This window comes from Vanacampus margaritifer, chromosome 1, assembly GCF_051991255.1.
Source record: "Vanacampus margaritifer isolate UIUO_Vmar chromosome 1, RoL_Vmar_1.0, whole genome shotgun sequence".
NCBI classification, from domain to species: Eukaryota; Metazoa; Chordata; class Actinopteri; order Syngnathiformes; family Syngnathidae; genus Vanacampus; species Vanacampus margaritifer.
Window position 1 is genome coordinate 59,397,276 of NC_135432.1, and position 12,260 is coordinate 59,409,535.

The 12,260-nt window shown below is 40.7% G+C and overlaps 1 protein-coding gene across 2 annotated transcripts in view; it reads left to right on the forward strand.

The window, feature by feature from the left end:
* The first annotated feature begins 667 nt into the window (after positions 1-667).
* LOC144044067 (latent-transforming growth factor beta-binding protein 2-like) overlaps positions 668-12,260 on the forward strand; it is a 103,089-nt gene continuing 91,496 nt past the window's right edge. For both annotated transcript variants that reach the window (XM_077558264.1, XM_077558274.1), the window contains exons 1-2: positions 668-1,280; positions 7,006-7,079. In XM_077558264.1, coding sequence (XP_077414390.1) covers positions 964-1,280; positions 7,006-7,079 — 391 coding nt within the window. In that variant the 5' untranslated portion in view covers positions 668-963. The remainder of the gene's footprint in view (positions 1,281-7,005; positions 7,080-12,260) is intronic.

Sequence of the window (12,260 nt, forward strand, 5' to 3'; positions counted from 1 at the left end):
TTAGACTTGGTAAAAGCAGGTCTAAGCAGGTGGTGTAACGCGATTTTGGTGCATTTTTTTCAAGTGCAGGGAGACAGATCAGCAGTGTGGTGAATGTCACTATATTTCGTTAGAAATCAATTCAATTAATTTTTTTTTAAATCATTATCTCCCTGAAAATATTTTAATAGCCTGGAGCCCAGCGAGTCAATTTGCTTCCATATATCAAGTCAAAGTTCACCATGTGAATATATACAATATATTTTAACAAGATAATTTCCAAAATGCAACTTTATTCTCAAATTTTCCATGAAACTCTTATCTGACGCTCAAGAGCCGACAATCGGATGAAATTTGAATTATTGTTACGTGAGCACTATACACAAAAATTTAGGATTATCTGCCTTAAGTCACCACAGGTAAAATATTTCAGAGACAAATGAAAATGCTCAAATCTGGCCCTATTATCAGTATGTGCACAGCATTAACATGATGTAAGATGGCTGTCAAGAGTTGTGTGTTGAGTGGAAGCAACAATACCGTGGACAAGGGGGCTGTTTCTTCCCGGTGACTCCTGAGGCGAGGAGGTGGTGATATTCATGCGAGCACCACACACACACACACACACACGCACACACACACGTACACACACAAGCACATGGTCTCTCCTCTGCTTCTCTCACTCACATTTGGAGCTCAGCCTCAGCAGCTCGCTGCTCTTTTTGGCGCCTCACTGGAGGAGAAAGGAAGGACTATGTTTGTCTGATGTGAGAGGAAAGTTCCGTTGTCATTGTTATTATTATTTTTAATCATAGTTTTGAACACATTGCCGGCAGTTTTACCTGGTCATTATGAGGAGGTACCCACTCAAGAGAATGGCGTCTAAGTGAACTTCAGAAGGAAAGTTGAAGATTTTTTTTGTGTGGTCATATTAGCTCCCAAGTTGAACTGTCGGACATTTTTTGGCTACTATTTGTAAACAAAATGGAGCGTACCGGCTTGGCTGTTGTGGTGCTTTTGGCCGTTGCGCTGGTTCACGTAGGTGACAGCCACACGGGCACCTCGACAGGTGGGAAGACAAGAGCTCCCGGTGCCGGGCAGACGCTTTGGGGTCACTCGGAAAGTGGTGAAAGTAGCCCTCTGGAGACCACCCACGCCCGGGGGGATGACGGGCTCCCGTCAAAGGCAGCCCCGAGGACAGACAGGCACCCCCGCAGCGTGACCCCCTCGCAGATCAGAACCAGAGTGAACCGCCGGCAGAACAGCAGGTCCAGTACGGCGAATTCCAGGCGACTTGTCGGGTAAGAATGGCACCCATAATTGTCTATTAATATGTTCGTATTTCAAATGAGATACAGTCTGCTCATTTTGGCAGACGCTTCATGCCAGGAAGTGGTGATGTAACAAATAGCAGACTCCACACTGGACGTTCAAGACAGCTAGCTAGTACAGTTACAGTGCTACTTACCTTGACTTACGACTTTAATTCATTTAGTGGCAAAGCTTGTAACTCAATTTACGTTTGTTTTAAGTACACATCAAATACGTCTTGCTCAATGAACAAAAATTCCTTTAATTCGTTCCAACCCCCAAAACCACAACATTTTTAAAGTAAAAAAGTTGGTGTGTTAACAAAAAAAATCTGTGTATATAAAGTTAGAAGTTTGAGATTTAAAACATGGATAAAATGATCCCTAATTTGTAAGAATTATGTAATTTTGTTGTGAATCGGCCCAAATTGATTTGTCCAGAAGTGTGTAAATCAGTAGCAAGTTTGTCACTGAAAACTAGACTCATTGTTAGCGAAATGTCCATATACCTTTCAGGCAAATGCACATACAGTATACCCCCCCCCCCCCCCCCCCCCAAAAAAAAAAAAAAAAACCTCACTGGGCTACCACATCACCAACTTAAACTGCTGCTTATCAAAAGCTGTCACTGTTAGCTAATGCTAACTTGTACCTCAAACAAATCTCAGTGCAGCACTGCTTACCTTGCGCGAAGCCAACACTAGCTAACTCAACCGTATGCCCCAAGCACCTGCAGATTCAACTGTATTTTCACTTGTGGAGGCAGCATTGCATCACAAAGCCACCAAATTACATTTGTCAATTATAGTCCCAATAATGTAAAAATACATACGTCGTCATCTAATACAAATAATAATTAAAAAAAAAGTCTAGTGCATAAAATGAGGCTTCAAAATCATGAAGAATCAAGCCATTCTCTCAGCTCTTAGATGCCGGGTGTTTGTTCGCTGAATTCAATGAAACCACGCCACTTACCTGTCATCTGTCAATAGAATACAGTCAACTGGAGCTGGCCTGCGCATAGTGTAAAGTCGCATATAATTGACGCTAATTGAAATTCATTTGGGGGGAAAAAATCATGACGAAACACTGATAATCATACAATATGTTTTCCATGAAAAATTGAACCGGCAATACCAGTCTGAAGATCAGGTCCATACGTAGGCTGTCAAGTCAGACTTTAAAAATCCCCCCCACTATTCCTCCTTTATTTGCGTGACGTGTGCGCAAAACTGACAACGAGGCGTTCTGTCCGAATGGTGATGCTTTTTTTTTTGCAGTGTATAGGCCAAGCTAGCTGGCTAACTGCATGTCGGAATTGCGCTGGATACAAACGAAGATGTTCAAGTTTTATATAATGTGGCAACTCATGTTTTAGCCACACCCCTACCAAAAATCAATTAGCATAAAATGCTGTACTGTATTTAGAAACAAATCTCAAAAATCACTTTACTGGGTCTTGAATGTAGTGTTGTGCTGCATAACCTTGCCAAACAAAAACTCCCTTCACCCCCATGTTGACACCTTTGCCAAACATTGGCTTTAAGGAAAAAGTGTCAACATATTGCTTAAAATGGATGATCCTCAATATTCCCCATAATCAAACAAGAAGCGGCCATTTTAAGAGCATGGGCAGGACATGATATAGTAGCTGTGATTAATAACTTGAAGAAATACATAATGCGCAGCTAGTCTACATAAATATGCTTAAAACTCCCATTGCAGTCTCTCCAATGTTTTCGGTGTTTGAGACATGGCTGCAGACGGCTTCAGTGTGAGTGTCCCTCTTTTGTGCACGGTTCCTGTGGCCATGTGTTGTTGTGGCTCGGCTCGCCTGGTGAACATTAAAAAAAAATGTGCAGGGCGATCAGAACCACCTGTTTTGTCCAATGAGTCTGTCTCTTTTCTTGTTGTGCGTCTCCGACAAACTCCCCAGCAGGAAGATTGCTTGTTTCCATATTAAAACTCTTTTCTTTTTGTCTAATGAACCCTTGATGCATCCAGTTTTGTTTGTTCTATAGGGACAAAGCATGATACTCACTGTTAGGGGGTGTGTGGGGTGGGGAGTGGGTGGTGTTTACATAATGATCAGAGGCGGATTTGAGAGGCTGCCTTTGAATTGCAGACACTGAACTAAAAGATCTTCTTCAGTATTTAAAAAAAAAAGAAGAAGCTAATTTAAAGGACATATGTAGGAAAGGTGATGACTTGATTCAACAAAATTTGTTACTGTCGTATCCTACAAGACTTCGTTATTGTCTTGATTCTGCCCTTATGTTAAAATAAACATTCTGTAAGCCACCGTGTACAAAAAAAAACTTTTCTGAAACCACCTCGATTAATCAAGACAGCCTACACAGTCACCTCAATTTGGGGTTGTTGGTTACAGCAAACCGTGCTACATTGAATGCATCAGTTGGAACGAGACACAACAACAACAACAATGGAGGCGAGGGGCCTCTGTATTTACTTCTCAGACTGTGGGGACACATTTAATTTGGGAGGACATTGAGGACAGCAAGAAAACGGAGCTCTGCAGCAAAATGGAGACTGTGGAGTGTCCAGTACTAAGGCACACCAACAGGGTAAGCTAAGGTTAGAATGTGTATTTAGACTTGTCAGTTCCATGTTAGAATCTGCTTGTGTGTCAATAGCAATGACAAATAGAGTCACAGTGACCCGAATTTGGTTCCATGCAGTTAAAGTGGCACAGAATGGAACTCGTTACAGCTAAAGAATCACGACCAAATCGTGCAACTTTTGAAGGATCCTTCACATTATTTATTGCATTTCACTTTGATTCACGACATCACAGATTATTTGCTATTATTTTGAAATCGCTTTATTGAGCAAAAGCAATAAAATAATTCGATAATCCGATTGTCACAACTCACACCAAGGCAATCAACATGCAGAGCAGCTAACAATTAGCCAATAAACAACCAGTCAACTCACTCACTTATGCTGCCTTGAAGGAAGCTCGGAAATCGGAATGATCCCAGTTGGATTTTCCCAGTTGCGACCGGAAATCGTTCGAGGTGAAAATAAACAACCAAAATGCTGGATAGTGGTAAATTTTGACCTCCAACAAACTTTCCTTCTCGCAATAAATCAAATAGAAGAGGAACATTGATTAATGAGGTATTTATTATTTATTTATTTATCTTATTTCATAAGCATTCCATACAGTTCAGTAGTTAACCGTATAATTTCAAAAGTCGGGGTCCTTTTTTTCTTCCTTTCTTGGGATTTCCGAGTTCAAGGGGGTGCTCTCGTACACACTTCCTGGTATAAAGTCGAAAACGTCCTGACTTCCCACTTTCCTCAAATGCAGCATTAGTCCCTCCCATATCACCCAACTGGCCAGGCTCTGCCTTTTAAAGTCACACGCATTCAGTCGCAATCACAAATGCAGTACTGTTGAATGTGAAGATGGAGACCCCAAGTGGACAAAAATAATACCTTCAAAACACATGTATACAGTCTTAGTATTGTGAATATATCGTACAGATGCTCCCCAACTTACGAACGAGTTACGTTCCGAGCGATCGTTCGTAAGGTGAATTTGTTCGTAAGTTGCTTCAGTGCTATATTTTGTATTATAATTTATGTTTAAAGAGAATACGTACAGTACTGTACTACGTATGTTAGAGAGAGAGAGCGAGAGACACACACAGTATGTACATGTACATAATAAGATAAATAAAATGAAGTTTAACTTACTTTTGGAAGATGTACTCGATGCTTAAGGATTTGATGGAGGAGGAGGAAGAGGAGGATTTTATATCATGAGAGGTTCTTCGTCGTCGCTGGAATGGGCTTCAAAAGTTACTTCCTCCTCCGTAACTTCAATGTAGGAAGAAGTTGAGGGTCGCGGAGAAGAAGATGAGGGTTGATGAGTATCTTCCTTGGAGGATTTACTAGAAACTGGCCGAAAGAAGCGATCTAACTACGATTGCACAGTTTTCTTCTTTTTTCATCATAAATGATGCGGTAGCACTGTATGGCATCATTCAATTGATTTGCAACCTTTGTGCAACCTTCAATATTTGGGTCTTGCTGCTCGAAGAGTGCGATGGCTTTATCTATGAGCGACAGGCGTTTCTTCTTCTTCTTCCTCCTCCTCGACACGTTGCTGAGCCTCCAATGCTGGGTGAGCTCTCACAGCGCCAAGCGTCGGTATTAGCGGCGGAAAGAAGCACTACAGTACTCGGAAAAAGGTGCGCAATAAAAAATCTAACTTACAGCATCTCTTTCCGAACATTTTTTGACATGCGCGCATGCGCGCAGACATGTTCGTATGTACCGTTGTTCGTAACACGAATGTTCGTAAGTAGGGGAGCGTCTGTAGTTTTAAATGTATGTAAATAAAATAAATATATGGTCGCTATTTTACCGATTCCGTCTGTACGCAACCTCCGCGATAAATGAGGGATTACTGTATGCCAATTTATTCAAAGGTCCTAGATTCACACAGAACTCAATGTGTTTGTATTTGGCCCATATGTCACACACAGCCTACATTTTGTTGAATTGCTAAAAAAATAATAATATCGTGAACCCCTACATTAGTCAGACAGACAGTTACGCATAGCTGAATTGAACAAGCGTGTGTGTGTCCGTTAGCATACGTGCAACATGTGTAAGGCCTTTCCTCGACCTTGCCAACAATGTAATAAATGAATAGCGATTCCATTTGACCATGTTGATTCATTCAGCCTTACATGACTCGAGTGTTTTTTTCACGACACATTTCCGCTCAGAATGATCGCTCAGCTTCTTCCCCGCAGCCCTTTTTTCACTTTCACACTGACTCACTACTCCCGTTTTGTGCAGCTGAAACACGACTCCTTCGTTCGGCACGCTTCTAGTAAACAAACGACAAGGTGTTAACACAAGCTGATTTATCGTCTTAATCGCGACCTGCGCTATCAAAGTGTTCGTTCCGTGAGTAAATCAGGTGATGGGATTTGTATGTGCTGACTGATGACTTTGGCGTGTTTGATTTACGTCAATGCGGAGCTTGCCAAAGGGGCCTAAACAACGACTATGTTATCTCCGTGGCGCCTCAGTGCAACACGCAGAGCTTAATGAGTAAAATCCAAGCGAGGTTGAGAAGTCAATCCGCATCCTATCTTCTTAAATCTCCATGAGTCAGACATGCATTTACTGTAATATCTTGAGAAGCGATGACGGGGCCCCGACATCCATGCCAGCCCAGCGCCCCCAAGTTGCACTTGCGCTCTACTGTAAAAAAAAAAACACAACGCCTTGGCTGCAAACAAGGATTAACGAGTGCAAGAATCCCGTTTTTTTTTAAACATGTCGTCTCTCATTTGCTCAATGATTTATTGAGGATGCAGGGTGCTTTTCAAGTCCCATGTGTCTCATATAATCTCTTCAAGGTTCAAATAACTCCACGCTTGTTTTTACTGTGGACTCTCGCACGATGGTAAGAAGGATCCACGCTCAGATAGAGTTTCATGACCCTCCCCTGATTTTCGTCTTATTGCTTTAAATTCTATTAAAGAGTATTCTCCAAGGTGTCATGTCATTATTGATCGGCCACCCCCAACAGAATGATCTGAACCCAAAACATTAAATCAGATCGGTTTGTCATGCAAAGGGACGAGAACACACACACTTATTGTTAGCGTTCTCCGACCCATCAGTATCTTGTCTTACCAAGTTCTTGTGTACGTCTCCCTCTGTGCAGGCCAAATGTGTGCGGCGGTCAGCAGTGCTGCTCTGGCTGGGCTGTGGCACCAGCAACCAATCGCTGCATCAAACGTAAGCATCCTTTTAGAGGGAAAGTCAACCTTAACATTTCTTGACAATATGTGACCTCACTAGTCTAAACATGACATTCTGATTAATATTACATTTGTGGAATATGAGTTACGCAGCAGAATCCAGCCGTTTGTATTCATCTCTGCGGGCGGCCATTTTGTCACTTGCTGTTGACTGAAATTGACATCACAGTTGCTCAGGCAATGACCAATCACAGCTCACCTGTATTCTAAAGCTGAGATGTGATTGGTCGTTACCTGAGCAACTGTGATGTCATTTTTACTCGACAGCAAGTGGCAAAATGGCCGCCTTCTGATATTGTTAAAAACGTCTGGATTTTGCTGCTTAACTCATTCTACTCACGCAATATTAACCAGAATACCATATTAAGACCAGTGGACCATATTATTGTCAATAATTTTTTTTGGGGGGGGGGGGTTACTTCCCCTTTAACATGTTTAATCTGAATGTCTTCTGGGTTCAATCTCGTCTCCGGCCATCTTGTGTGGGATTTGCATGTTTTCCTTGTGTGTCATTTAGTGGGTTTTCTCTGGGTACTCCAGACCTAATAAATGAAGCTGTAAAGTACTTCAACCAAAGCCAAGCTGCCCAAACAACTGCCAACAACCACAATAATAAATTTACAGTATTCTTTTTGACACTGTCAGTCAAAACGGAGCCATTTCTTTTCTTTTCTTTTCCCAATTATCTTTGCAAATACAGCATTTTTTTGGTACAACTCTTGTATTACCTAATTTTGTGCTCGGTGTTTCTATATCCCAACTGTTCCCACCAGTAAAGTTTGTAGACAGAGAAGCTTTACAAGCCTTTGCCAACAGACAGAAAAATAACATAGGTAATAGTGACTAATGGCTGTCCTGTCAAGTGAAATTGCCCTATGAAAATGTTCTTTGGTCACGTTCATCATGCCGTGTTTGCCTTTTTATTATATTTATTATCATTATTAAGACTCTGACATTGAAATGACTCTCAATTCATTTGGACACAAGACCTTCATTTGGTCTTGAGCTTCTTCTTTTTTTATTTCACCACATCATTGTTGAATAAATAGCTTCACCGGCACATAATCACAAGCAGATGAGAGTGGAATACATTAATTGTGAATGAATTATCAACAACAGATTACAAGTGTCCCCCCACCCGTCACATTAGCATGTGTGTGCTGAATTTAAATGTGGACTGCCTCATTATGTTATACGTTACCTGGTCTGTTTAAAATGATAGAAACCACATTTGCAATCTCATTTAAGGTTTATGTGAGCCTTTGTGAAATAACAGGTTCAAGTTTTTTTTAGTTTTTTTTTGGCAGCTTTTTTTTACATTTTACAAGTGAACTTTGTTTACAAGGCTCAATCTACAGTATCTGGCCACTTGTTTACTGCTTTCTCTCTCACACACACACACATAACCCAGCAAGTGGATTACACAACAAACTGATTGGCCCCAGCAACCTCCTAATTAGATCCACTTCCTTCCTTCCTACACCCCCCACCCACCCCCCCCCCCCCTCAAGTCCTTGCTAAAGGCACACTTAGTGAGGTGTTAATTACGTTTAACGTCAGGTTGCAGTTGTCCAAATTAAAGTGTACTTTTAATCTGCCAGAAAGTAACTGCTCCGAACCAGTTTATGTCGAGCCGTGGCTGGAGGCAAGACTGTCATCAGTGAAGCGAAGCAGCCACGAGATGCCAACACTGTGGTCCCCAGGCTGGAAGGAGGGGGGGGCTAAGAAGACCTCCGTGGAGAAAACAGGGTTATCTTCCAACTGTCCTCGCTTAAGCTTTATTAGGCATTGGCAGCAGGAGAAACCTTCTCACTCTGGGGGGAAAACTTGTTGGCTGGGAGTGAAATATGAAAACATATCGGGGCTAAGCTGTGTCTAGGAAATTCCCGCTGTAGGGATTGAAGTAATGTCTAATATTAAAAGTGTCAGCTTCAGGCTTTACTTAGGAGACCGGATTGGGTGTCGTGGGTTATGGCTTCTTAACAGTACCTCATTGTTCAATTTCGGTTGAGCTCAGAGCAAATATATGATAGGAATTGGACCACTAGTTGTCCGGGGAGTCCACCTTCACGTCATTGTTTATTAAATAGTCTTTGTCAGCTTGGAGTTTGTTGTCCAGCGACTAAATCCTGTTCATTGGGGGAATTAAACACCACTATGGTACATGGGGTCCTCGGTTTACGAAGTATAAGCCAAATTTGAATGCAAGACAGAACACACACAGGGCCTGATTTACCAAAAAGTTTGCATGTGCTAAATGGGTGCAAACCTAATTGCACATGTCTGTGAGAGGATCACTCAATTAAGTTCTCGTTAGTTGGTATCTTAGTAAATCAGGTCCATTGTTTCTCTAAGTGATCACAGTAGTAGAAGGAACAGAACATTCCTGCTATTATTTGTTTTCTCTAGTCTGGTATAACTGAGCTCAGTGGCTGCCAATAACCAGACGCATCGTTGGTTGGTAAAGTGAGCACATGTGCAGGCTTGGCGGTACCGTATCGTTAAACTGGAAAGTTCTCGACGAGATGAATGTAACGTCTTGTCTTGGTGTCAGGAGGACTTACTGTATAGAATTCCCCACTGCCACTTTATGCACATCTGCAGCTTTGTTAGCGAACTTCAGGGAGCCATATTTTAGCCTCACCCAGTCATAGCCCAGCAGTTGTTCTGCCTCAGTTAGCTGCAGCTGGATGACTCCATAGATGCAATACATCTCAGCTAAAATTAGCCTCAATGTGTTTCAAGAATATTAACAGCACCATTTCACAAAACTGCTCTGATCTGCTGTGGGAATATTGTCAATGTCCGCCATATTAAATGCTAAGACGAGAGAGAACGTGTGCAGGTTCAGCAAAGGTTTGAATTGAGAAGAATGGCCACAGAAATATGTTTACAAAACCGTAAGCTACTTAGCTTTGGAATTAAGATGAGAGTTGAATTGCTGACATGTTTTGGGTCTGTATGTGCTAATCCTCAATTAGATCTTGTAGGTCAATTTGGAATTAGTTTTAATTTGCAATAATAAAAGAAAAAAAGAAAGAAACCTGAAGTGGCAACTGAAGTTATTGTGTTTATTTTCAAATGCATTATTAATTGTGATTTAAATTGAAACAATTGAGGAGGTAACAAATTAAAAGCTCTTTGTTATGCAATGTTGCCCCAACTGGTTTCTCAGCTAAATATGCTAAAACTATACCGCGAAGGTTGTTTTTGTACTATAGTGCAATCATTTTTTTTATATTACAAATAGGAATGAGCATCTTTTCAATTTTTTTTCCTTTACCCCAAATTTTGCACTGTTGTGACCAACTTTTTCAGTCTCTATCCATTCAGTTCTCCAACTCTTTACGACAACACTAGCATAGAAACAAGATTTCAGAACATTCTGAGATTCTGCCATCCTAAAAACAATAAAAATAAATTTAAAAATCATAAAATAGATTAATTGTTAATTCACCTCATAGTGGATCAAGGACATTTACAGTACTCAAATGCCCACCTTTAGTACCACAAATATTCTAGCATGCATATTTACTAGTACCGGTCTTTGAATTAGTGCACAATTTATGCAACAAGCCTCTTCCAATTTACCAATACTGTCTTATTTTTCAACAGGTATATTTGTTTCACCCTGCAAATCACAATATAGTTTAATTCATATTGTATCAACCTGGAATCCTCAATGTTGTGACTCTTTTCCCTGAGTTGTTTGGCACTGACTGATAAGATCATTTAACAAGCATCATAACACACACTCTAAACTTCTCAAATTCACTTTGGAATTTTGAAAGCAACCGAACATGCTCATTGTTGTCTTGAACATCTGTGATACAGCTGGCGAAGTATCAAGGACATCGATACATCTGTGACTGTTTTCTAAACTTTTAAAGCGCATTGAAAAATGCTGGCGCACTAATAGAAACAAACAATCATCTCGGCCTTCACGGCTCTAATATCCAAAAATATGATACCCGCTTACACGAATTGTAAAAGGGAGGAAGTGAGTAGATTCAGATAAACTCATCATTTAGTCATGCATCTATTGCAGCATTTTTGTTTTATTATACTTGCTTAGCGAAAATTCATCCAGTAACACTTTTGAACTGCATTGTTGAATGTTGGTTATTTACATTCACACAACTGCAGTGAGTGCAGCTGGAAACACAAGAAAATCAAACAAAATGATGCAATTCCACTGTTAAGAATGTGAAATGTACATGTCGTGTGGTTTTCTTGTTGGTTTTATTAGTTAGCAGGACTGTGCAAAAATTACCAACTGATTTCCACAAAAGGTTTGCAGAAGACTGTTGCATCAGCCAAGGATGATTATTATTATTATAGTTATGTAAACCCTTATACTGTACCTCGATTGGGGTCTTGGTTGCCAGTGAGGCTTCTCCACTTGTCTTGGGCCGTCACCTCCGTCTGGTTGGTCTGTGTTGACCTCCACCAAGCTGTCTTTGGACTTCACTGTCCTCTCTTTCTTTGTAGGTTCAATTTTAGTGCCAGATGTGCTGTTTGTTGCCTGTTTCCTGAATATATGTTCTATAAATCCCCATTTTTGATCCTTGATTTGAATTCTTTCATAGTTCGCCATTGCTAATTTTGGCCTACCATCTGATGTGTAGGATTTGATGTGTGATTTTTTTTTTGGGGGGTAGATACTTAGTGATGTGCTATGTCTCACATATGCAATCTGAATATCAAAGAGGTCTCAAGTTCCTAAATGCACTCTTCTCAATGCTGTCCTGCTTTCTTCCTCCTGTTTTGCATACGAAATATGCCAAAGATTCAGGTGCAAATCCAACATTTTATGGTCATTTTTTTTTTGGACATTTTGCTTCATTTCTTGCAAATGCTAAATATCAACATTCAGACTTATGCAGGAGTTAGTTACTGTATTACAGTTGCTCATGGTGGATAAAAAGCTTAGTTGATAGGTGAATTACATGCTATCTCGCTGTTATGATGTCATACTATGTACAAAGCTGAATGATGAAAACATCGACCCAAAACACGAACTTAAGTGAACTTTGTACCGCTTGTTGGAAACCATTCTCCATCTGCATCCACAATAACTAGGGAAACATGAAAGCTTGTTTTCGAAGAGGGTTAAAACGGTCTTTACAGATGTTTTACAAGAACAGGAGGAGGTTTT